Source organism: Vicugna pacos, chromosome 15 (assembly GCF_048564905.1).
Source record: "Vicugna pacos chromosome 15, VicPac4, whole genome shotgun sequence".
Lineage (NCBI taxonomy): Eukaryota > Metazoa > Chordata > Mammalia > Artiodactyla > Camelidae > Vicugna > Vicugna pacos.
This window is the reverse complement of record NC_133001.1, coordinates 10064571-10088537: the sequence shown is the minus strand read 5'-3', so window position 1 is coordinate 10088537 and position 23967 is coordinate 10064571. Positions and strand designations below refer to the sequence as shown.

At 35.1% G+C, this 23967-nt stretch overlaps 1 protein-coding gene and 1 pseudogene across 2 annotated transcripts; one reads left to right on the top strand and one right to left on the bottom strand.

Annotated features, from left to right (window-relative positions):
• Positions 1–671: 671 nt before the first annotated feature.
• Positions 672–23649, bottom strand: NFU1 (NFU1 iron-sulfur cluster scaffold). Of its 2 annotated transcripts, XM_006201542.4 has the most exons (8): positions 23494–23649; positions 21172–21266; positions 17666–17801; positions 12316–12382; positions 8715–8829; positions 5457–5517; positions 2804–2978; positions 672–835 (listed from the first exon to the last, which is right to left on the bottom strand). In XM_006201542.4, exons 1-8 carry the CDS (start codon positions 23568–23570, stop codon positions 791–793), a joined length of 771 nt encoding a protein of 256 aa, XP_006201604.2. In that variant the 5' UTR covers positions 23571–23649; the 3' UTR covers positions 672–790. The 2 variants fall into 2 exon arrangements, with proteins under 2 accessions (XP_006201604.2, XP_072793705.1); XM_072937604.1 differs by lacking the exons at positions 21172–21266; positions 23494–23649 and adding an exon at positions 19334–19461.
• Positions 7251–7350, top strand: LOC116279893 (U6 spliceosomal RNA; annotated as a pseudogene).
• Positions 23650–23967: the final 318 nt, after the last annotated feature.

Genomic DNA, 23967 nt, shown 5'->3' with positions numbered 1-23967 from the left:
CCAGCCCTGTTTGCTTCAGGCTGCCCCCAATGACCCCAACTGGCAAGAGCCAATTCCTTAATATCCTGTTGCTACTGTTGGTCCAGAATTCAGTGGGTTTTGTATACTGACAGGCTTCTTGGTTTGTCTGAAGTCAGGGGGAGATTCTGTCAGCACCCAAGGACCTCTCTGTCCTAAACAGGTTTTTCTTCAATTTGCAGGGCTTGTTCCTATACTTGTGCTACTAAATGTATAATGGTTTATATAGTTATACCGCCCCTTAGATTTTTTTCTAGTTGTTGAATATATTGTGTGGTGTTTAATACATTGAACCCTTAAAGATGTCTGTCCATTTATCTTTATTTCAAAACTCTGAACATAGGGCCAGTACATACTTCGAGTTTCGTGTTTGATAGTGAAATTTAAATGTGAATAAAATAGAATATCCCCAAAGAATAAAATAAAAATACAAATAAAGCATTCTTCCTATTTACTTCTGTATAAAAAAAGTAAATACATTAGATGGGTGGTTGACTTTGAACTGCTTCACACATTATGCAAAAAAGGAACCGTGAGAAATGAAGAACAAAAATAAAAATATCCCTGGATAAAATCCATGTGTACAGAGGATGATTCAGGATGTTATAAATAACTCATATGAGGTAAAGCAAAGATGCAGTATTTATATATCATTCTCTGAAGAAAGCGCGTATTTTATTAATCTTCAAGTTCCTCAGCAGATTAATAATAAAAGCTTAGTATGTATTACCAACAAGTCTGACTGCTGGGCCCAAAGGAAACTCAAATTATTTTAAGGTGAGTTTGCTTCCTTTTCATCTGATTCATCATCCATAACCTGAAACAAACAAACAAACAAACAAACAAACAAACAAAACCAAAGAGAACTTAATAATTGAGAAAAGGATCAGAAATTGCTATTTTTCTGATTTTAATATTACTTGCTTACCTGAAAGACACTACTCTATAACAATGCATGTCAATCTAATAAGAATAAATCTATCAACAGCCCCCAAAGCACAAAGTTTGCATCATAACCTGATATTCCAAGAACATAAAAGCAAATTGAATATTAGCAAATTAATTAAGCATTGGTCTCTTTTTCTTGTCCCAGAAGAGGCTTCCAATAGCAGTTGCAGTTGGACAGAGAATATCATAATGATTAACTCGTATTCCTAGCCGGATGACTAAGATAATCAACTTTTTTTGCTTTTTTTTCCAAAAGCATCTTATTTCCTTAAATATATTCTAGGGAGCCATACCAAGCTGTTATTGTAAAAATATATGTTAGAAAAAAATGAATCCCTTAAAAAGGTAAAGAAACAAATTATTATACTAGAAACTAATTATTTTGGTCTTACTCAGATAAAAGTTCATTTTAAACTTTAGAAAAATATGAAAATTTTCATTTCTAATAGGAAAAATACTAATGAATATTTGAAGAAAAAAAATGGAAAGATTAATACCTTTTCATGAGTTAATATATTACTCAGATAATAAAGACTTTTAGAAAGGAAAAGAGTTAAATCGAAGACTTTTTTTCTCTTCACCACACCTACTATAATTAAATGCCAATTCAGGTTTATAATCTGGCTGCCAATTCATCACCTCACCCTGGACAAATGAATGAAAATATTCCTTTGTCAATCCACCAAAGTGTTAACTAATGTAATTTTTTAAAAAGGCATTTAGAGGATAATGGGACAAAAATTAATTTTAAAACAACCTAAATGAATCTGGTTCTGATCTGAGGCACTCAGTTGAAAAACAATTCTTTCACAGTTTCTTTCGGATTGAGTAAAAATGGACATTTACTTTCAAGGAATTGACATTTTTATATCTAATCTCAGCAATATCCAATCCAAAGAATTTTGTCAATCAATTTCTATTTTGGGCAAAATATTCCTAAAGAAGAACACAAATACCTAGGTATGATTAGAATTCTCTCATAAACAAAAAGCTGAAACAGAAATACAGAAGCTTTGCACGAAAAAAGAGCTTAATTCCAAGTGAAAGATTGATAAGAACTTCAAAAAGGAGATGGCATGTATTGTACCAAAAAGATTTTAATGTACTGAGGGATGAGTGAGTCTCAAAGGAGCTGAGCAGAGATGCTCTCTCTTTAAAGGTACAGAATTACCAGAACAGTTTGTTCAAATTTCTAATTTCCATACACTCTTTCCTTCCTTGATAATTTCTAAGGCCATGCCCCTTGGTTGAGTTTTCTGCAGTGAGAGCCGCTATTACTGCTGAGAATGTGTTGTGCTATACTCCTTAGGAATGTTGGGGCAGAAAATATGTTGACATCAAGCTATAGCTAAAGCTCTACACCTTTACTCAGTAATCTGTTTTATTGTACAGCAAAGTATGATTTCTTGATGAGCTTCTTGCCTGCATGTCTAAGAACAAGATGTGGATAAATATGAAGCAGCAGAGCTCTTCCACTAAAGACTTCTAAATCTCATCTATAAAATTCCATGATGTTTTGAATCCCCCTTTCATAATTTTTCTACAATCAGAACAGTGGTATGCCCTCTGACTCTCATTTTCCCATGTGCAATGGAAATGACTTACTTAATACACTGTGTTGTTAGAAGATAAATGAAGTGATACCTGTAAAAATGCTGGGCACATAGTAGGTAATTCATAACACTACAGTTAATTCTTATATAAGGAGTCTTCAAGTCTGATAACAATGGTAATACAACGATATGTCCCTTGAAGAAAATGTCAGGTCATGAATCCCTTGTCTTTCCCAAAATTCATTTTAATTTAAAATCTAAACTGTCATATAATATTGGCATACCTGTTCTACACCTTCTACTTCTGGAATATAAAACTGAAGCATGTTCTGAATTCCATTTTTCAGAGTGATGATTGAACTGGGGCAGCTGGTACAGGAACCTTGGAGTTTCAGCTGTACAATGCCATCCTCAAAGCCTTTATAGATCACGTCTCCTCCGTCTTCCTGCACAGTTGGCCTGTGGCCACGGAATATTTATGACATGTTTAAGAGAACAGAAGCTTTCATTCAAAAAATTTAATACAACTCAGAGCTTGGATTTTATATTATCAAAATTCACAAAGTTAGAGCTACTTTTAGAATAGAAAATAACTGTAGCTAGTCTCATTTGTAATTTTTTTTAACTTTCAGATGAGATGCCAAAATTCATTCATAGAAATATTTGCTCTGCTTATTGCATTTCAATCTTGCTTATTAGTAATCTTTTGAAGCATTTAAGATTTCAAATTTCCTAATAATTATACTGGTTACTGAAGATATACTCATTCATCCTTTTAAGTGAACAAAGGAAGACTGAGACATACTGGTGTTTGTTTCCAGGTAAACTTTTCATTGAAATGTAATATACAGAAAGATGCATAAATCATGTAGGATCAATTCAAGGAATTTTCACAGAGTGAACATACATTTGTTCTAGGCCAAGAAACAGAACACTAGGACCCTGTAAGTCCCCTTGTACTTCCTGCTTATCACTCCTCCCAACCAAAAGTAACCATTATCCCAACTGCTATCACCATTGATTAATTCTACCTGGTTTTTTTTTTTCAACGTTTTATAAATACAAATACCATTCAGAAAACATACAGTATTTACTCTTTTGTATCTAGCTTCTTTTGCTCTTTGTGAGATTCATCTACATTGTGGCAGGTGCATTCAGTCTCACTGCTGTGCAGTATTCCACTAAGTGAATATGCCAGAATTTATCCAATCTAAGAACACTGTTAAGACTTTTTTTGCCACATATTTTATGTCTCTTCTACTTTTTCCCTGTGTTTTCCATTCTTGTTTCTGTACTTCAGCTGGATATTTTCTATTGGCCTATATATTCCAGTAGACTAATCTTCTCTCCAACAGTGTTCAGGGTGATGGTCAACTAACCTGATGACCTTATGTTTACCTATTATATATTTTAGTTTCAGAATTACTTTTTCTTTTTGTATGGATTCCAGTTCTCTGATGAAATTCTTCACCTTGTTTTCTATTTTCCCAAACATTCTAGTCAGTTATTTTAAAGCTCATATCTGTTAACTCTCACACCTAGGTTATCTATGGATTTGTTTCATTTTCTCTTGGTCCGGTATCTAGGAATGCCTGGTAATTTTTGACTCAATGATGTATGAAAAACTGAAGTGACCCGGGATTGTATTACATCAGAAAGAATCCATCCTATCTTCTGGCAGTAGGTCAGTCCACTGCGGAATTAGGCCCACTCAGTACTGGACTACAGTTCTGTAAGGCCTGGTCCACCTCTGGTGTGTCTGTTTTCAAGGGTACCATCTTCCAGAGAGCACAACTGGGAGCCTGGATATTCCTTGGCCCTCTTTGACAGGTCCTAAACTCTAATTTTTGTCACCCCCAGCACCATAAAACTGCCAGCAAAACTCTGTTCAGCCTTTTAATTGCCTTTTGTTTGACTTCTTTGTCTCTTCCCCTCCACAGCTAAGAATAAGCAAATGGGGAGAACCTCTGAGTGTTTAGACATTTTTTTCTTAACTTTTCTCTGGGATCATGACCCTTCAAGTCCAAGCTTCATTGATAACCCAGAATTGTAATTTTTCTTCCCATCTCAATAGCTTGCTGAAAGCTACACGGTTTCTGATTCTTAAGTGGCTGCCCTCTGCCCAGCTTCTCATAGTCCAGCCTCACACCAAGAATCAGCAAATGCCCCAAGGGAAGCTTCCATGGGCTTCCCTTCTCTACAGGATCTTATTTGCTTTGGCGGCCATCTAACACCTGCAAACAAGACAAAATTTAAAGAAAAAGGTTTTCTGTATTTTACCTAGCTTTTCCGGGAGTTCTCACAGGACCACTGGTCTGCTATAAGCAAAAGTGGAAGCTTACAGTACTCTACTTGTTTAAATTTATTCTTTTGGGGCAGCAGCCTGAAAACAGGTATGCCTTCTCTCCTCATAATTCTCCTAAACACTGTTAAGTCATTATTTTTCTTTCTAAGAAATTTGGTATTGTAACAATACCAAGCACAAATGGTGACCATGAAAGATGAATTACTGATGATACTTAGACAGAGTGTTATTTTATTTTATTCATTTTTTTATTTTATTTTATTTTATTTTATTTTATTTTATTTTATTTTATTTTATTTTATTTTATTTTATTTTTAGGGGGGAGGAAATTAGGTTTATCCATTTATTTTAATGGAGGTACTGGGGATGAACCCAGGACCTCATGCATACTAAGCAAGCAGGCACTCTACCACTGAGCTATGCCCTCCCCCAAGAGTGTTTTAAACTTTTGAGTGAATATAGAAAATGTACAGGCTCTAAATTTAATTGTCATGGTTATCTATTTTGGTTTATGTAAACCTATGCTTATTTTGGAACTCTACTACAACCTCACAGACAACCTAAAGTATATTGCTACAGTGAAAACTGGCTCTGTAGTGTATCTGATCCCAGGTAGAAAGATGAGCACGTACCGTATTCTGGTATCTAACAATTCCTTAATCATTGCCACAACTTCGTCATCATCTTCAGATCCTAGAAACAATTACAAATAAAACATATCAATAGTAGAAATTTTATATCCATGCAAATAAAAATATTAAAGCAGGATGATTTTAACTTAATGCCTCATTAAAAAATAAATAAAAGCATATTATACATGACTTGGTATAGTGTTTCAAGTGATTTTGAGGAAATGAAAAGATCATTCATTTGCTTCTCTGAAGAAAAACTAAACAGCACTGATCAACTCATCATTTGGTGATAAATATGAGTATACTGAAATAACATGGTCTACTAACGATGTCAGGGTTTGAATTTTCTGGCCAATAAATTTGTAAACTTTCATCCTTCTCAAGGACTGAAAAGTAGCAGAGAAAAGATATTGCCTGGATTTTGATGGAAACTTTGAGACAAAAAGGCACACCTTCTTTAAGTTATGTTTTCAATTTCTCAATTCAGTGGTTTTCAAAATGACAATCATACTAAATACAGATGTAAGCCTTATGGAAATTCTAAAATGTGCTACAAATCTGAGCAAAAATTTGGCTTTTCATTTGTTTCATTTTTGTATTTTTCTTTTACTTTGTAAGGTTATAGACTGATCTTCACAAACGCCTGTTTTTACAGGTTTTATATTTTCTTTACCTTTGGTAAAACTAAAAACGCAGCTAATTCAAATTACACTATAACAAACACTAAAGTTCTGGCAACAACATAAATATCAACATGTTAAATTATATCAATTTGAATCTTTTTTTAACAAAAGAAATAAAATATAATAAAGCTTATATCAGTAAAACCTAAGTTCCATTCCCCACCATCACTTCCACAGGTTTTCACCCAGCATCATGGGTTTAGTGTATATTCTTCTAGTACATGTTTACATTTACAAGTCTACATTTACACACTGTTCTATACCTTGTTGTTTCTATTTAATGTAACTTAAAGGTCTTTCCATATCAGTATATAAAGAAATGCTTCCATTTTTAAAATAGGTACATAATAAGCTTTGTATGGATTTGTCTTTGGCTAGTTCTTAAATTATTTCTCTTGTTTCCAGTTTGCTGCTATTTCTAACAATCCTGCAGCATACAGGCTTGTGTGAAGTATGTATCAGTGTACTTCTGCAAATATATAAATGAAATAAATGCCTAGTGCCGGGTCTAGAGGCTTGTGTATTTTTAAGTTTTGGCAGATGTGGTCAAATGGCTCTCAAAATGTTCTATCAATTTTACGAATATACCCATCAAAAATACATTTAACTGTTTCATGTATTATTTAAAATGTGCATAAATGGTATATATGTAAGAATATGTAAATAACCCTTCAGTTTTCCTTTATCACTTAATATTTTCTTTTATACCTTTTCACACTGATATCTCCCAACCGAGTTCACTCCTTTTAACTTCTAATGTATTTTAAGACATTTCAGTGAACATGCTTTCACATGTTGTCTTGTGTACATTTGTAAGACTCATTTAGAATGTATATCTAGAAGTGAAACTGTATCATCTAAAGGTAATTACACAAAGGTATGTATACACACACACACATACATACACACAAAACCATATCTTCACGATAACCAGAGACAGGAAAAATTTTACCAACAACAAAGAGTCTCAGCTAATATTTGAGATCCATGTGTAGTTACTCTTCCAAGTGCTTTACACAAAAATAACTTATTAAAACAAGGTACAAAAAGCAGAAACCACAAAGGAAAAGATGAATATATGTAACTCTATTAAAAAGAAAAACTTCTGTCCTTGCTTCAGCAACACAAATACTAAAACTGAAATGATACAGAGATCAGTGTGGTCCCTTCACAAAGATGATACGCAAATTTGTGAAGTGTTCAATATTTTAAAATAAGAAAAAGAAAATTTTCTGAATGGCAAAAGACATCTTAAACATAGTGAAAAGATAAGGCATGGTTAGGGAGAAGTTATTTGCTATGAATATACCTAAGAAAGGATTTATACCCAGAATGTTTTTTAAAAACTTGCTAAAACCAATACAAAAAAGACACATAACTCAGTTTTTTAAAAATAGTAAAAGTTTATGAACAGGAAATTTACTGAAAAGGAAAATACGGGCCAGTCATATGACTAATGGCCGTATGTTTATATGAAAACCTTCAGGCTCAGTGTAATCAAGGAGATGCAATTAAAATAAGGCACCATTTTAGGGGGGAGGTTATAGCTCAGTGGTTGAGTACATGCCTAGCACACACAAGGTCCTCGGTACCATCCCCAGTACCTCCATTAAATAAATAAATAAATAAATAAATAAATAAATAAAAGCTAATCCCCCCCCCAATTTTTTTTTAAATTTAAAAAAAAGACACCATTTTAATCTTAACATACTGGTAAAAAAAATGTAATGCAAGGTGAAATTCTTATATGCTGCTAATCTGCATGTAAATTAGAACAATTAACGATACAGCAGTTCTGCTTTTAGGATTATACTCAAATACACTCTAAAAAAAATAATCAAAATAAAATAAATAAATACACCCTTAAGCAACTCCCCACATAAGCACAAAGAGACTTACACAAGGATGCCCACTTCAGCAATGTTTGTAATAGAAAGCACAAACAATTCACTGTAAGTAAAGAAACTAATTAATAGCAGTTTATTCATATAATGGAAGACTATCCAGCACATAAAATAAACAAAGTAGAACTATATTTTCTCAAAATGGATTTATTTCAAACTATGTGAAAAAAGTAAAGTTGCATATAACACAAGTTATTTAAAGTTTAAGAACAAAACCTATACTATAAATTCCCTGCCGACTTATATGTGCAGTAAAAGTTTAAAAACAAACTAAATTTACATACATCTCTGGAGGTAGAAAAGTGAAAGGGATGGGAGTTGTGGGTCTTTGGCTATGTCTTTAATATTTTATTTAGAAATGAGACTAAGTAATTAAGGCTAAAAGTTAACATTTGTTAAATCAGAGCAGGGCAAATGGGTGAGCATTATGTTATTTTCTGAATGTTTTTATAAATGAAAATATCAGTTTTGTATAATAGATTTAATTTATACACAAGTTTTATAGAATGATGGGTAAAACTAGTATATATGAAGTTTTGTCCCCTCTGGAACTGGTTCCAGGGCTAAATTAATGATAAAAATCTGTATTCCCATGACTTCTGAAATCAAGACAAATGTGAAGCAGAAGTTTGAAAAAAAAAAAGATAAATATTAACTACCCAACATATTACCTGCTTCTCCTGAAGATGTTTCCTCAGTAACTAAAGGTAAGCCAGATGCAAAGAAATCCATAATTGTAGCATAAATATCGGGTTTCAGTAAATTCCAGTCTAATTCTTCACTTTCCTGTAAACATTAAGATGTAAAACGCTACATTTCCAACCATGGGCAAAGACAAATACAAAACAACACTTTGAATCTTTTGAGAATCTTTTCCTATATATATTCTATACCATGCAACAGTACTCATTTCTGGAAAATACATGTCAACTACTGTTCTTAAAGGATCTAGCTTATAAATGACTTTCAAAGATACAATCTTAGAACATTTCCCATTCATTCATTCATCAAACTTGCGTTAATTAAGTGTGCTGTATGTACAGTGTGCTGTTGGTAGAGGGGATACCAAAATGACTAAAAGATATTTTTTTTATAAGGTGAAGAGAGTTAAAACACTGACTGGATTCTCTGTGTTTAAAGAGGATAATAAAGAAATTTCTCATTCTTTTAAATAAAATAGGATACAACTGCTTGATCAACTATACAGGATATCCTATGACTATTCCAAAAATTCAACTTAAATATATTACTTAAGAACACTGAAGAAACCCAAAGACCTAACTGTAGAATCAAAACATATAACGTGTCTTATCTATGGCTACAGTGCTGGAGGACTTCTGGACCATCAACAAGACTGGTGTTCTTGGGAAAGAATCCCTAATGATTTCGCTTCTATATCTGGCCAACCAGTTGATTCCATTTAAAAAAAAAAAAGATAGGATTATTAAATACCCAAACAGTACTAACATCTAAAAAGAGAAAGGCAGCATGTTCTGTTTTAATTTTTTAAAGGAGAGCTCTTTAGGAGGAAAAACTATTAGATGCAGTCTATTCAGACTCTCAGGAGGCTGTTAGCTAGGGTCCATGCTATTAAAAACTGAGTCTTCGTGCACAAACGGGACTATATTGGTCATGGATTAAGAAGGAATTTAGGATAAACGGGCCCCATTATAAATACAAAAACAAAACTAGGGAGCTGCCTTAGTGATTGGTAATGGGAACTACTTCTAGGTAACATTTTAATAAATTATTTGGAAGATGGATCAGAGGGCTGCCTTAGAGCTTCAGTAAATACGGGGCTCTACTGAACAGGGAAATGTTTGTATTAAAAAGAAGAAAAAATATTCTGAAATTGTCTGAATAAGAAAACAGGCAGCATATAAGCTGCAAATATACACACATACAGGGAAAAAACATAAATGATGCATAAAGAAGCCTCTGGGGTAGACCTAGAGATTATCATACTAAGAGAAAAAGAGAAAGATAAATACCATATGATAGCACTTCTATGTGGAATCTCAAAAAATGGCACAAATGAATTTATTTACAAAACAGAAACAGACTCACATGAGACACAGAAAATAAACTAATGGTTACTGGGGTGTGGCGGGTGTGGGGAATGGGGTAGGAAGGGATAAACTGGGAGTTTGGGATTTGCAGATATGAATCACTATATCCAAAATAGATAAACAACAAAGTCCTACTGTATTTTGTAGTAACCTATAATGAAAAAAATATGAAAAAGAATATACATATATGTGTGCGTATAACTGAATTACCATGCTGTACACCAGAGACTAACACAACATTGTAAATCGACTATATTTCAATTAAAAAATTAAAAAAGAGGTCTCTGAATTATCAATTACAAGTCAGAAAGGGAAATGGGCAATCAGTGAAGATAAGAGGTAAATGGGGTAGTCCATGATGAGGAAGATAACTGAAAGAAAACCAATCAATTTACTAGTCTATCTATTAAGTATCAATGTGTGCTCTAACTTAGGATATTATATATTGATTATATCATTTCACTAAGAAAAAATAATGGAGCTGGAAAATTGCAAAAAAGGTAACTAAACTATGAAGGGAAAGGGAAATAAAAGATGACCTACCAAGATCAAATTAAGGAACAAAAAGAAAAAAAAAACTTGTAAGCTATAATCACACGTTTTCATATAAGAAAAAACTTATATAGCACAAGCTATATGTAAAAAAAACAAATTAATTCTTAAAATACATAATTTCCTATTTGTAAAATGAAGACAAGAATAACTAGTTATGAGAATTAAATGAGATACTGTATGTAAAGCACTAGCACCACATCAAACACCTTGGAGATCCTAATAAATTCATATCCTTTTTGCGCCTTCAAAATATATTGAGGAAAGAAAACTGAAGAATAACAAAGGTAGGTCCAATGTCTATAAACTGGCAAACTAGGGATTAGTGAACACAGATTTGGTCCCACTATCCTACAAGTCTACAGGTGGTTAGAAGAAACCACTTGAAGCCTGAAAATTTCAATTTAGGGAAACTTGTATCATTGCTTCCTTCTACAAAAACTTCTTTGAATGCACACTATGTGCTAAGCATTGTTCTAGGTGAACTTAATAAGATGGACAATCTTTATCTTCAGGGAGTTTACATTCTAGTGTAGAAAAAACAGGTAATAAAAATACACAAAAAATATGATTCTAAGTGATAAGTGTAATGAGGAAAATAAACAGGGTAATAACCTCCTGGAGGGAGTGCTGCTTTCAGCAATACAGACAAGAAAGGGGTTTCTGAGACTTTCGAACAAGTAACACTTTAAAGAACAGGGAAAAACATTTTACAATGGGGATATTTATGAGAACAACCATAGCCACTGGGATTGCCAGCAAGGAGGAAAATCCTAATTCTCCTCCACACATAAACAGCTACAAGAGAATACATGTTGATCACCCAGTATGTCAACTTTTATGGTGCATCAAGAACTCAGAGTAATCCTTTCAAATTGCTGAAGAAGAGCTGAATGAATAACTTTTGACTTTAATGCAAAACTGGACAGATGATTAAGTTTAGCGCATACATAACAATTAACAGATTTATAAGGATACACAGTTCACATTTAAAAAGCTCACTCCTCATTAATCTAGTAGACTTAAAAATGAAACAGCCTTTTCTAGCAAATATGACCTCAGATGTTGGATGCGTAGCATATTTAGCTTGATCTTTTGACATTCAGAGGTTATCCAAGTGTTGCAGAAGTACACAATCTACTGCTCTTGTCTGTGAGGATCTGAAGTGTCAATGCAGGACGGCAGGGTGGGAGATGTGCCAGACACCATGATACAAAGGCTCCCTTTGAAAGGAGACATATATGCAACCATTCTGTTGGTCAAAATATATATATATATGATTTTTTTTGCTTCTTTTTTTTTATTCTACCAATTTAAATCAAGAATTAGTAAAAATAACACTTGGAAGCCTAAATTAAGGTTGAGTCCTGGCCCTGCTGGAGGCTGGCTACACAACCTCAGACACCGCATTTAACCCTCTGAAGCTCCAGCTTTTCCTTTTTGTAAAAAGAGGGATCTGGACTGTAGTTAATTTCAACTTGAAAATTCTATTAAGTAATTAACTTGAGAAATGTGAGAAGTAAACTTAATTTGAGATTTTTCATAACAGTATGTGTAAAATACGTTAAGAATGGATCTTCTGGAGATGGGCACTGGACTCGGAAAAAACTAAAAGTACTTGACATCTTATTTTATACAATCCTATGCATACCTTTGTGACAGTGATGAAATCTGGTCCAAAGAAGACACTTTTTACTCCCTCAATCCTAAACAACTGTCTGTGGAAAAATAAAAAAATAAGAGATGATAAAACATTTTATTATGGAAAAGTCTACATGTAAACAAAAGTAAAGAGAAACGTAAAAGAACCTCCACATACCCATCACCAGCCTCGACAATTACCAACTCATGGCCAACCTTCACCCCACGATCCAGCAAGCCCACTCCTAGGTATTTACCCACGAGGAATGAAAACATAAGCTCTGTAAAGACTTGCACATGAATCTTTATAGGAGCTTTACCTATAACACCAAAAAAACTCCAATCTGAAAATGTCTACCAACTGGGGAATGACTAAACAGACTGAATATACCAGTACAATGTAGTGCTACTTGGCAATAAAGAGCAATGAACTACTGATTCACTCAACAACAAGGATGACTCTCAAAAGCATTACGCTAAATGAAAAAAGCCAAACACAAAAGACTATCCGGTTCCGTTTATGCGACACTCTAGAAAAGGCAAAACTGTAGCAGCATAGAGAAGACCAATAGTTACCATGTTGACCCATGTGTTAACTAACCTCATTATGGTAATCATTTCACTGTATATGTGCAAATCAAATCATCACGTTGTACACCTTAAACTTACACAGTCTTTTACGTCAATTGTATCTCACAGAAGCTGGAAAAAAAATTTGCTAATAAAAACTTAAAAATTAAAAGTCACTGCCATAAAAAAAAAGTTACCAGGGTGTGAAGGTGAAAGCAAGAGGAGACTGAATGCAAAGGGAAATGATGGATTTTTTGCAGTGATAAAAATGCTCTATATTTTTATTTTCTTGGTGGTTATACAATAGTATATATTTAACAAAACTTATTGAATGGTACACTAAAATTGGTGAATTTTATTGCATGTAAATTATACTTCAGTAAAGTTAATTTTTTAGGACCCTGTGAGAGGAGAAGGGGCAGATTATAATTTGAAAAGGCCTGACAAGGGATTTTGAAATACACCTTTCTTTTTCCCAGATTTAGGAACGTACTCCAAAGAAGGTTACAATTTTCCCTTTCTTTGTCTACCACTGCAAGAATGCTTTCTAAATTACTGCTTTGAAATTATTTGGGAGTTTGTTTGAAACAATGTCATCTAGGTCCTTTACACAACTATTTAATGTTAAATTTACAAGTCGTTACAAGGTTCCTGGTTGCAGTTTATGATTCAGTAAATCCAAGCACAGACCTTTAAGTGGCACCCTTGAGTAGCACTATTAGCAAAGATTTTTTTTTTTTTTCCAAATGAAAGGACCATGCAAAGGAATCCACCTGACCTATAGATCATGTCATGGGGACTGCTTTAAGAAAGAGTTCACAGGTCCTGTCCCTAAAAGAAAGAAAAAGCTAAAACAGGAGTTCAAATATTATTATACATGCTCTGTCATTTAGGTTACTTCCCTTGGGACAATTTCAACTTGTCAATGTCCAAGACAAAATATGATACCCAGAACTGAACACAATATCCCAAATGTAGTCTAAGGTGTCCAAAGCACAATGACTATTACCTCTCCTAAGCTGGACACTATGACTGTTAAAGTCTGACTGACTTTTTTTTTTAACATTTTTTATTGATTTATAATCATTTTACAATGTTGTGTCAAATTCCAGCATAGAGCACAATTTTTCAGTTATACATGAACATATATATATATTCATTGTTACATTTTTTTCTCTGTGAGCTACCATAAGATCTTGTGTATATTTCCCTGTGCTCTACAGTATAATCTTGTTTATCTGTTCTACAATTTTGAAATCCCGTCTATCCCTTCCCACCCTCCATCCCCTTGGCAACCACAAGTTTGTATTCTATGTCTATGAGTCTATTTCTGTTTTGTATTTATGCTTTGGTTTTTGTTTTTGTTTTTAGATTCCACATATGAGCGATCTCATATGGTATTTTTCTTTCTCTTTCTGGCTTACTTTACTTAGAATGACACTCTCCAGGAGCATCCATGTTCCTGCAAATGGCGTTATGTTGTCGGGTTTTATGGCTGAGTAGTATTCCATTGTATAAATATACCACATCTTCTTTATCCAGTCATCCGTTGATGGACATTTAGGCTGTTTCTGACTGACTTTTTTGAGCACTGCATCATATCCAACATGACTAACTGAAAGATCAGATTCTTCTGTCCCATAGTTGCACTATTTCTTTCAAAAATTTAAATATAAAGTTTAATATTTATTCCTGCTAGATTTTATCCTATTTGCTTTAATCTATCTTTCTAGCCTAATGAAACTTTTAAAAAGTTGTCTCTGAATTTAGCCATCCAACAGATAAACAAATCCTCTTATCTGAAAAATTGACAATTACATCTTTATTAATGTTGCTGATTAAAAAAAAAAAGTACTGAATAAACATGCCAACTACAGAGATACAGAGCCCTTTTACATGTCCCTTAGAGACAGGTCTACCTTCTGCTTACATTTCTTTGTCTTGTCCACGCAGATAGGAAGAAACAAGTCAAATGCCTCCCTGAAGTAAGATACATTACTGTTTGTTCATTCGTTCAACAAATATTTGGCGGGGAGGGTATAGCTCAAGTGGTAGAGCGGCATGCTTAGCATGCACAAGGTCCTGGGTTCAATCTCGTACTTCCTCTAAAAACTAAATAAATAGGTAAACCTAATTACTCCCCCACCAAAAAAACAAAAAACAAACAAACAAAAAACCCCAAATAAAATGCTATTAAAACAAAAACAAAAACGAAACTAAAAATAAATATTTGAATCCTTGCTGAGGACCAAACACTGCACCAAGCCCGTGGGATACAATGCTGGGCAGGACAGACTGGTTTCTGTCCTCATGAAGCTTTCTACCTTATAGTAAAAAACATTTTCTGCTCAGACAACAAAAACAAGATTAGTTTTGCTTGATGGAAGATCATGAATTCTGAGAATCCAAGAAATGGGTTACTTTCAAAGACCAATTTGGAAAGAGTTTCTTGCCAACTGAACATCTGACAGCAATAATCTCCTACTAAACTGTAACTGAATTAATTAGGGCTTTTATTTGCACACTTTGAAAAATATGTGAGCTCATACTTGATATAAACATTTCAAACTGTATATACAAAGTGAAAAATGCCTCTTAACCACCCCTCCCAAATCCACTGTTATCAGTTTGGTGTGCATTCTTCCAGACCTTTTTGTCAGTGCATTTTTGTCATTTTGTGTCATGTATGTGTGCACATACATAACAATCAGATTGTATTCACTGCTCTGCAACTTGCTTTCTTCACTACCAGTGTCTCAGAGGAAATTCTGTAACAGTAAATATGGGCCCTCCTCATCCTTTTTAATACCTGTAGACTATGGACAAAGTCTAACTCTTCCTACTGATGAATATTTAGGTTCTTTCTAACTTAATACCATTACCAACTAAGGCTACGATAAACATCTTTGCACATGTCTATATATGTTGGTAATCCCTAAGGTAGGGTTTTTCAAATCCACCAATAAGTTGTGAAATCAATTACATAGTGACCAGGATTTTATCTAGTAAAATAAAATAGAACAGAATAGAATAAAATAAAAAGAACAAGAAAGGAAATGTAAGAATGCCTTACACACTGTAAGGGAGAAAACTGTTCCATCAAACACTTCTGTTTCATACATACATATATATACATATGTGTGCATATATGTATATATACACACACGTATATGTGTGTGTGTGTGTGTATGTGTACTGGGTCATAATATAAAATATTTCTTATTGTGGCTTGTATTAAAAAGTGTGAAAAACAAGTGTTCTAAGGTATATTTTGAGAAGTGGCACGTTTAGGTAAAAAAAGTGCATATTTATTAATTAGAAATTTTAAAAACCATTCCTGAGATAAGCATATTTCTGGCTCTCCTAAATGAGACACATAAAATGGCTATGTATATATAGAAACAGTTATCTAAGTTTTATTTTCCCTATATCCTTGGCAATCAGGCTTACCAAAAATTTCAGTTGATGTGTCTGGCTGTAATATTTCTTATTATAGACAATTTGTCTAGCTGTCAGTTAAAAAGAGATTTCATAATTGTATCATTTGTGCTTTATCATCTGAAATGCAGTTAACATGTCTTTAGTGAATTTTAGAACTGTTGCCACTGAATGTAAACTGGTGCAGCCACTATGAAAAACAGTATGGAGGTTCCTTAAAAAACTAAAAGTAGAGCTACCATATGATCCAGCAATCCCACTCCTGGGCATTAAGCTGGAAAAAACAAAAACATTCATTTGAAAAGATACATGTACCCCAAAGTTCACAGCAGTATTATTTATAACAGCCAAGATATGGAAACAACCCAGGTGCCTGTCAACAGACAACTGGCTCAAGAAAATGTGATATAGATATATACAGATATCGATATATAATAGTGGAATATTACTCAGCCATAAAAAGAATGAAATATTGCCATTTGCAGCAACATGGATGGACCTAGAGGGCATTATACCTAGTGAAGTAAGTCAAAGACAAATGCTATAGCACTTGTATGTGGTACCTAAAAAACACAACAAATCCATCTATACACAAAACAGAAACAAATTCACGGGCATAGAAAACAAACTTGTGGTTACCAAAGGGGAGAGGGAGGGAACGGAGACCGATTAGGAATATGGGATTAACAGATACAAATTACTATATACAAAATAGATAAGCAACAAGGAACTACTGTATAGCACAGGGAATTGTATTCACTATCTTGTAATAACCTATAACGGAACATAATCTGAAAAAAAAGTGACTGAATCACTTTGTGGTACACCGGAAACTAACACAATATTGTAAATCAACTATACTTCAATAAAAATAAGTCAACAAAAATAAAAACTGTCACCACTTACTGCTTTAAGAAAAAACCATCATATCTGGTAACTATTATTTATAGTTCTGAGTGGAATATTTTCAAAACTACTCCCATTTTGAAACATCTAGAAATTCAGCTATTTTTAAGAATACAGTGAGCACGTTTTCATTCCTTCTTAAAAACAGAGTTTTAAAGATTTAGAATGGAAATGTAACATACTATCATTCTGATGGATTATCTTTTTTTGAGTAAAAATATAACTTCTTATTTAGTCATGCTACGGGCCTGCCAAGGACATCACTTCTCAGGAGAAGGGTTTCCTAACGGCAACTCTACTTTTCTTAATCGTTTACCTGAAAAGTGTTCTCTACACTGAAAAAAATGCAGTGCACATAAAAATGCAATAGCTAAATAAGGCTACCTTAACCCCAAAGTCAGTTATTTATGTCTCCTGGTAAAAGTAAATGAAAAACAGCAACATACCTAGCCAGCGGAGAGCGAAATGCTGTAGCTGGCGTGGGAAAATCCATGGTCCTTGTCTCCAGAACTGGTTTTCCCGGAATAAACTTTAAACTGTTGGGATTTGGGGTATCTTGTGTTTGAATAAACATGTATCTTACTAAAAGAGAAAAAAGAAGAAAGAATGTTATTCTAGAAAAAAACAGTTAACAAGTTTAGGGACTTAGGAAGTTTATGGACTATGAGTTTCAAAAGAAATAAGAAAGAATCGAAAGAAATAAGAAAAATTAGAAAAAAATAAAATAAAATTTTATTGCCCAAGCTGATAAAATAAGAATTGTTAAAGAAAGAAATTTATCAAAATATTTAGGATAACTGCATTGAATTTTATACTCATATTTAGATAGTTTTGTTACTCAACAGATTCTAGCAATATCCTACACTTAAGTAGGAAAGCACATCATAATTCGGGAGTCTTATATGTATTCTGTTTGGTAATAGTACCAACTTGGCTATAATCACAAGTCATCGCTATTTTCCAGTGTGCAATCATTTTTTTAAAGACAAACATAATAATAATAACAACGAATGTTTATTTTATGCTTACTTATTACATGCCAGAGACAGGGTTGAGTGCTTTAAGTGTATTTAAGCATTTAGTAACCCTATGAAGAAGGTATTATTATTCTTGTTTCACAAATGAAGAAACTGAGACTTAAAGATAAATAACTTGTTACATCATTTAGCTTGAAGTAGCTTGCCCAATGGTATAGAGTTAGTGACATTATATACTATCATGGAAGTGGGAATCTATGTGAATTACTTTCTGGAATATTTTTAAATTATCTTTATGGTCGGGGGAGAGTATAGCTCAGTGGCAGAGCTGCTGCTTGGCATACAGGAAGTCCTGGGTTCAATGCCCAGTACCTCTGTTTAAAAATTAAATGAATGAATGAATGAATGAATAAATAAATAAAACCTAGTTACCTCCCCCACCAAAACCAAAAAAAATTTTTTTAATTATCTTTACAGGTTCTTTTCTTCTCTGTTCCTTCTAGGGCCTTGATTAGATTGAGAATAACAATCTTTAATTTTCTACTTACTATGATAACAGAAGGATAGTACTGGGGTTTTAATATTTTAAAACTACTAAATAGGCCCTGGTTATTTATGATGCCTTCTGACTTAAAAAAAAAACCCACCTGATTCTCATCTTAGAGCAGTTCATTGAAATAGGTTAATTTATCAAATAATTACCATGTGCTAGAAACAGTGGTAAGCACGCTACCTGAATTATATCATTTAATCCTTACATCCTGCCAAGGAGGCACTGTTTATGTCCTAATTTATAAATGAGGAAACTAAAGCTCCCCATCGCTCAGCTAGTTAAGTGACAGAGCCAGGATTGAAGCCCGGCCAGTCTTCCGGCACTGACTTGCTTAACCACTGCACAGACTGCCGCTCCACACTTATTAGTGCCAAGCATAAAAGGAAAATATACTTAAGATCAGTCTCTCCATCCTGTCATAATCCTCATACTGCATTTCTGAAGAAAGAATAAAATATCAAACGCAACAGTTTTATTTTAAATTAGAGATTAAATTTGGCAAAACATATGGTTGGTATAAAAATGCTTTTCTTAACTATTACAAGAGAAGATGCTAATTTGACAGATGAGAGTTGTTTTTGCACCTCGCCATGCAGTTCCTGCTAACTGGTGTTGAGTCATTTCTTCAGTAAAGTAAAAATTGAAACTAAACTTTCAGACATTTTGTGTAAGTCATTGTCCTATAAAGATATCAGTTGGTGATTTGGCGACCAGGCAAATCCTAAAAAAAGAGAAAAATTTTAAATGATAACCTCAATGTCAAAGTACTTGATTTAAAATATTTATACCTCACCAATAAATTCCTCTGACAATCTGCATTACAAGAGAACAGTTTTTAAGTGGAACATTAAAAAAAAAAAGCTGCCACTGCTTTCTCTAAATATAAAGACAACAAGGTTCTTTTAACTCTGATACTGACCAATTATTTCTATGGCCCTTCTAAATAATTTATTGGTAACCAAAATCCCCACAAAATCAGGCACCCTGCCAGTATTTGAAGTATTTAATCTGCCTTTATTCTACTTAATCCACTTGTGTAAAATGATACATGCTGAAAGAAAATGTTTTTTAAATATTTGAAGAACTATAAATGTAAAAAATAAGAGAATATAATCTACATATAATGTGTGAAGTGGAAAATATGACAACATATGCCATCACTACATAAATGTTCTCTTTTGACAATGAATAAAACTATTTCAAAAGAGTAGTCTGACTAGGTATTAACAAAATTATTCCAATTATAGTCTAAACTGGGTTTAAGTATTTCAAAAATGACTCTCAATCCATCATCCAGAAACATGCCCCTGAAAGCGTCGTAAGGGTTACGATGTAATCGAGAGACTGATCTAAAAATAATCCTTCCTATTATGCTTGGTATAATAGACAAATAGGGAGCCATAAGTTCCCCCAAAATACAGATTAACGGTGCTTGAAGTCAGTATCAAAGACTAAAATCAGCGGATTTCTAATTCAAAAAGCCTAGATGACATAAGCCTAGATGAATTATGTAGAACATAATTCAGTTCTACAAAATGTAAAAGTCCATTTAAAGTAGCTTAACATGCTGAGTTACTCAACATTTATGCCTAAATTATTCTGTGACTCAGGGAGACAGACAAGGCACCCCTGTTCCTGCCCCAGTATACAGAGGCAGTAAGGGCTCTACCCTGATCCAACTCACACCATTAGCCAGCCTTCCGGAGCATGGCCACGAGGAGTTCAAGGTAGTGATGGAAATGGAGATGGGCCAAGAGCTGAACCTAAACTCCTCCAGCTCCGTAAGCACATAGAGGTAGATATTTACAGACACACACACCCTCCCCCTACGGTTCCCTAACCACATGACAGTTGTCACATTTCAATACTTTTTAAATCCTACCTTCATCCTCGTTTCCAATAGTAAAGAAAATAAAAGCATGTAACATTAACAAGATTGTCAACAAAACCATAGTGACTAATTTTGACACAAAAAAGAAAAACTACAAAGTACTACGGTCTAAGGCCTAGATGAAAGTTAGAAACTTACTGATTTTAGACATATTCTTATCAAATGAGGGCAATAGCTTACAACACACGTGATTGTTTGACGCACAAACCATGTGTACCTTCTTTTTACAATATTTTCATTTCAGAAATCATTTATTGAGCAATTCTTATGTTTCAGAAGATGTGTTATACAATATACTGAGATTTCATAGATCTACTGGACCCTATATTCAGGATTCTCGAAATTTAATGACAAATGATATGCATAAGCCAATTATTATGGTAAAGTGAAATTTATGATAGAAAATGTGCTATGTTTTTTATAGGCATCTGAATAGAAAATTCTCATCTTTCACGACCCACAAAATTTCATTCAAGTACAGTATCATTAGCTTCTGAAACACAATTTGCTCTAAAAGAGATGAACTTTTACCTGTGTTACATAAGGTTGCACGGAAAAGTGGTCTTTGGACAAACTGATGCAGAGGCTGTTTCTTCATGGTACATGGACTCATCATCTGACAGAATCTACATTTAAAAACATACAAATGACATTTTAAGAGATAATCTTTTAAGCTCAAGTTTCTACTTCTCATATATGAAAAAAACATAATGAAAATAATAACAAAGCTGAATTTTTATTTTCCATCCACAGTATTTCCACTCCCTTAGGCAAGCAGTATCTACAAACAGTATACAAATAAGAGCTCAAGGGGAAGTTTACAGCTTTGAGTGCATACAGAATAGTGCAGTACAGAAATGCATCTACCTTAGTGATTTATAACCTGGAGTCCCAGACTCTTAGGTATACATTGAAGGAGGCAAAGAACTACAAACTGTTTTTCCCTTTTTAGATTAAGAGGACTAGGTAATAGACTCACATGGTTCAAAATTCAAAGGGAACAAAAATAAATACAGTGAAAAGTCTCCCTCCTTTTTGGGTTCCAGCACCATGTTTCCCTAGAAAGAGATAACCTCTGCTATCTGTTTTGAAAGATATGTCAATACTTCAGAAAGTCTAATAGGAAATATACTATTCTCCAACAAGCTTCTTAAAGAAGCCAACAGTCTACACGCCTTTTTTGTTTTGTTTGGCAGGGAAATAATTAGGCTTATTTATTTATTTTTATTTTTTAATGGAGGAACCGGGGATTGAACCCAGGACCTTGTGCATGCCTAGGATGCATTCTACCACTGAGCTATACCCACTCCATCCCCCATACATGCTTTTTCACTGAGAGTGAAATTAGCAGTTAACAAATCCTCCAAAGTCGAATGGCTATTTTTTCATGGCTTTGACAAATGAAAAACAAAGAGAGAAGGGAAAAACAAGTATTACTGGAAAAGAACGTAAGAGATGTTAGCAGTGAAAACTTTTTGAAATCTGATACAAGTTACTTTAAAATCCAGTTTACTTTAAAGTACTATTGCTATCCAATTTTACAGAATTCACTGGGGAATTTCAAGCATATATATATATATATTCACTTTTTTTTTTACATGTCTCTGATTATTTTCACCTGCAAACTCATAAAGAGGAGGGACTAAGTTCATTTTTGTCCCTAGCAGCTATCATAAGGACCTACCTCAGTTTCTCATACCTAAAATGAAGTTAATATTCACAGCTATCTCATAAAGACTGGGAGAAAGATGAATCCGATAATCCATGTAAAGTGCTTAGAACAGTGCTAGGCCACGTAGTACGTGTTTAATAAATGTTAGCTGCAACTATTATTATTATGTGATAAGTGCCCAATAATTATTTACTGAATGGAGTTTAAGGTTTGGGGTGAAAACATTTTTACCTATAGCTCACTGCCTAAATCGTGGATACTCTGGAATATGGAAAGAAACCAAAGACAGGACATACATCTGGAATATGGAAATTTCCTTTCGGCCCAGGGAAAAGACAGAATGGATAAACATCTGACAGAGATGGGTTTATAGTAGTAAAATACGAAAGATGAGTTAAATTATTCCAGGGTGACATCCACTCAAAAAGTAAGAAAGGGAGGGACTCACAAATCCTTCCGCAAACCAAACTTTTTTGGAAATGCAATTCAACTTCAAGAGCATCATTAACAGTAAAACTCCTAACACTCAGGAGGTCAAGCCTTCTTCGGCCCTTTTCTCCTTTTGCTCCACAAATCAGGGCACAACACTTACTTAAGTCGCCCATGCCTTTCACCTAACCAACGTTGACAGATGTCACTGAGAGGCCAAACTCAAAGGCAGGGCAAATGCAAAAAGAGGAAACAAGGGAACGGAGTGGGTTTAGTTGGAGAGGGGAGGAAACCTAGGGTTCTGGATGCTCATCAGCGTTCTGGGCCTCCCTGAGAAAACAAGTGACACTTTGATATTCTGATTTTGTGTTTAAAAGGCAGGGGGGGGGGGGGGGAATGCACGTGGTGGATGGGCTGGAGGAGCCACACGATGTAAACAGAGCTCCTCCGCTGGGTGCCTACGGCCGGTCTGAGCCTCCCCAGCGCAGGGGCTCAGGCCCCGGGTCTTGGCGGCTGGGACAAGGCACCGCAGAGTCCGCGAGACCCGCGGTCGCAGAGCTGCCTCGCCGAGAGCCGCCCACCTCAGGGTTAAACCCCCAACTTCGGCGACGCGGGCGGACCTAACGTCTAGGTCAGAGGCACTTTTCTCCACCCCGTCGAGAGAGAGAGACAGAGACAGCGGGCGGAGCGGCGGCTGCTCTGCTGGGTGAGCCAGCGGCACCCCTATTCGTCACCCCGGGCTCATCACCTACCGCCTCCGCAGCCTGGCAGCAGCGGCCGCAGCTCCCCAGCCCAGCCTGGCCGCTGCCGCCGCCATCTTAGTCCGCATGCGCAGGCGTGGAACAGGCGTTAACCTCCCCCCGTTCCCATAGGTGCGGAAGCCTGGCTCGGGCGCGGGCGCGGGCGCAGGCGCAGACCCGCCCGGCTCCGGAAAGGCACCGGGGCTCGCGCACCCTACCGGCTGCGCGCGGCACTGCTGCGGATGAGACGGGCGGGCTTTCGCCCCGCCCTTTGAAACCATTGCTTACCTGCTGCGTAAGGTTGGGCAACAAGGGAGCAGACGGGGGAGTCCTTGCGGTGCTTGCGCAGGCAGTGAGCGGCGGGAGGCTCCGCACGCATGTGCGGAGATACGTTGCTTTTCCTACTTGCTGGGTTCCGCGTTTACGCTGCCTAACCCTGCCTTTAGAATGCTGTTTCCCACCCCTAACCCTGCTCATTGCCTTTCG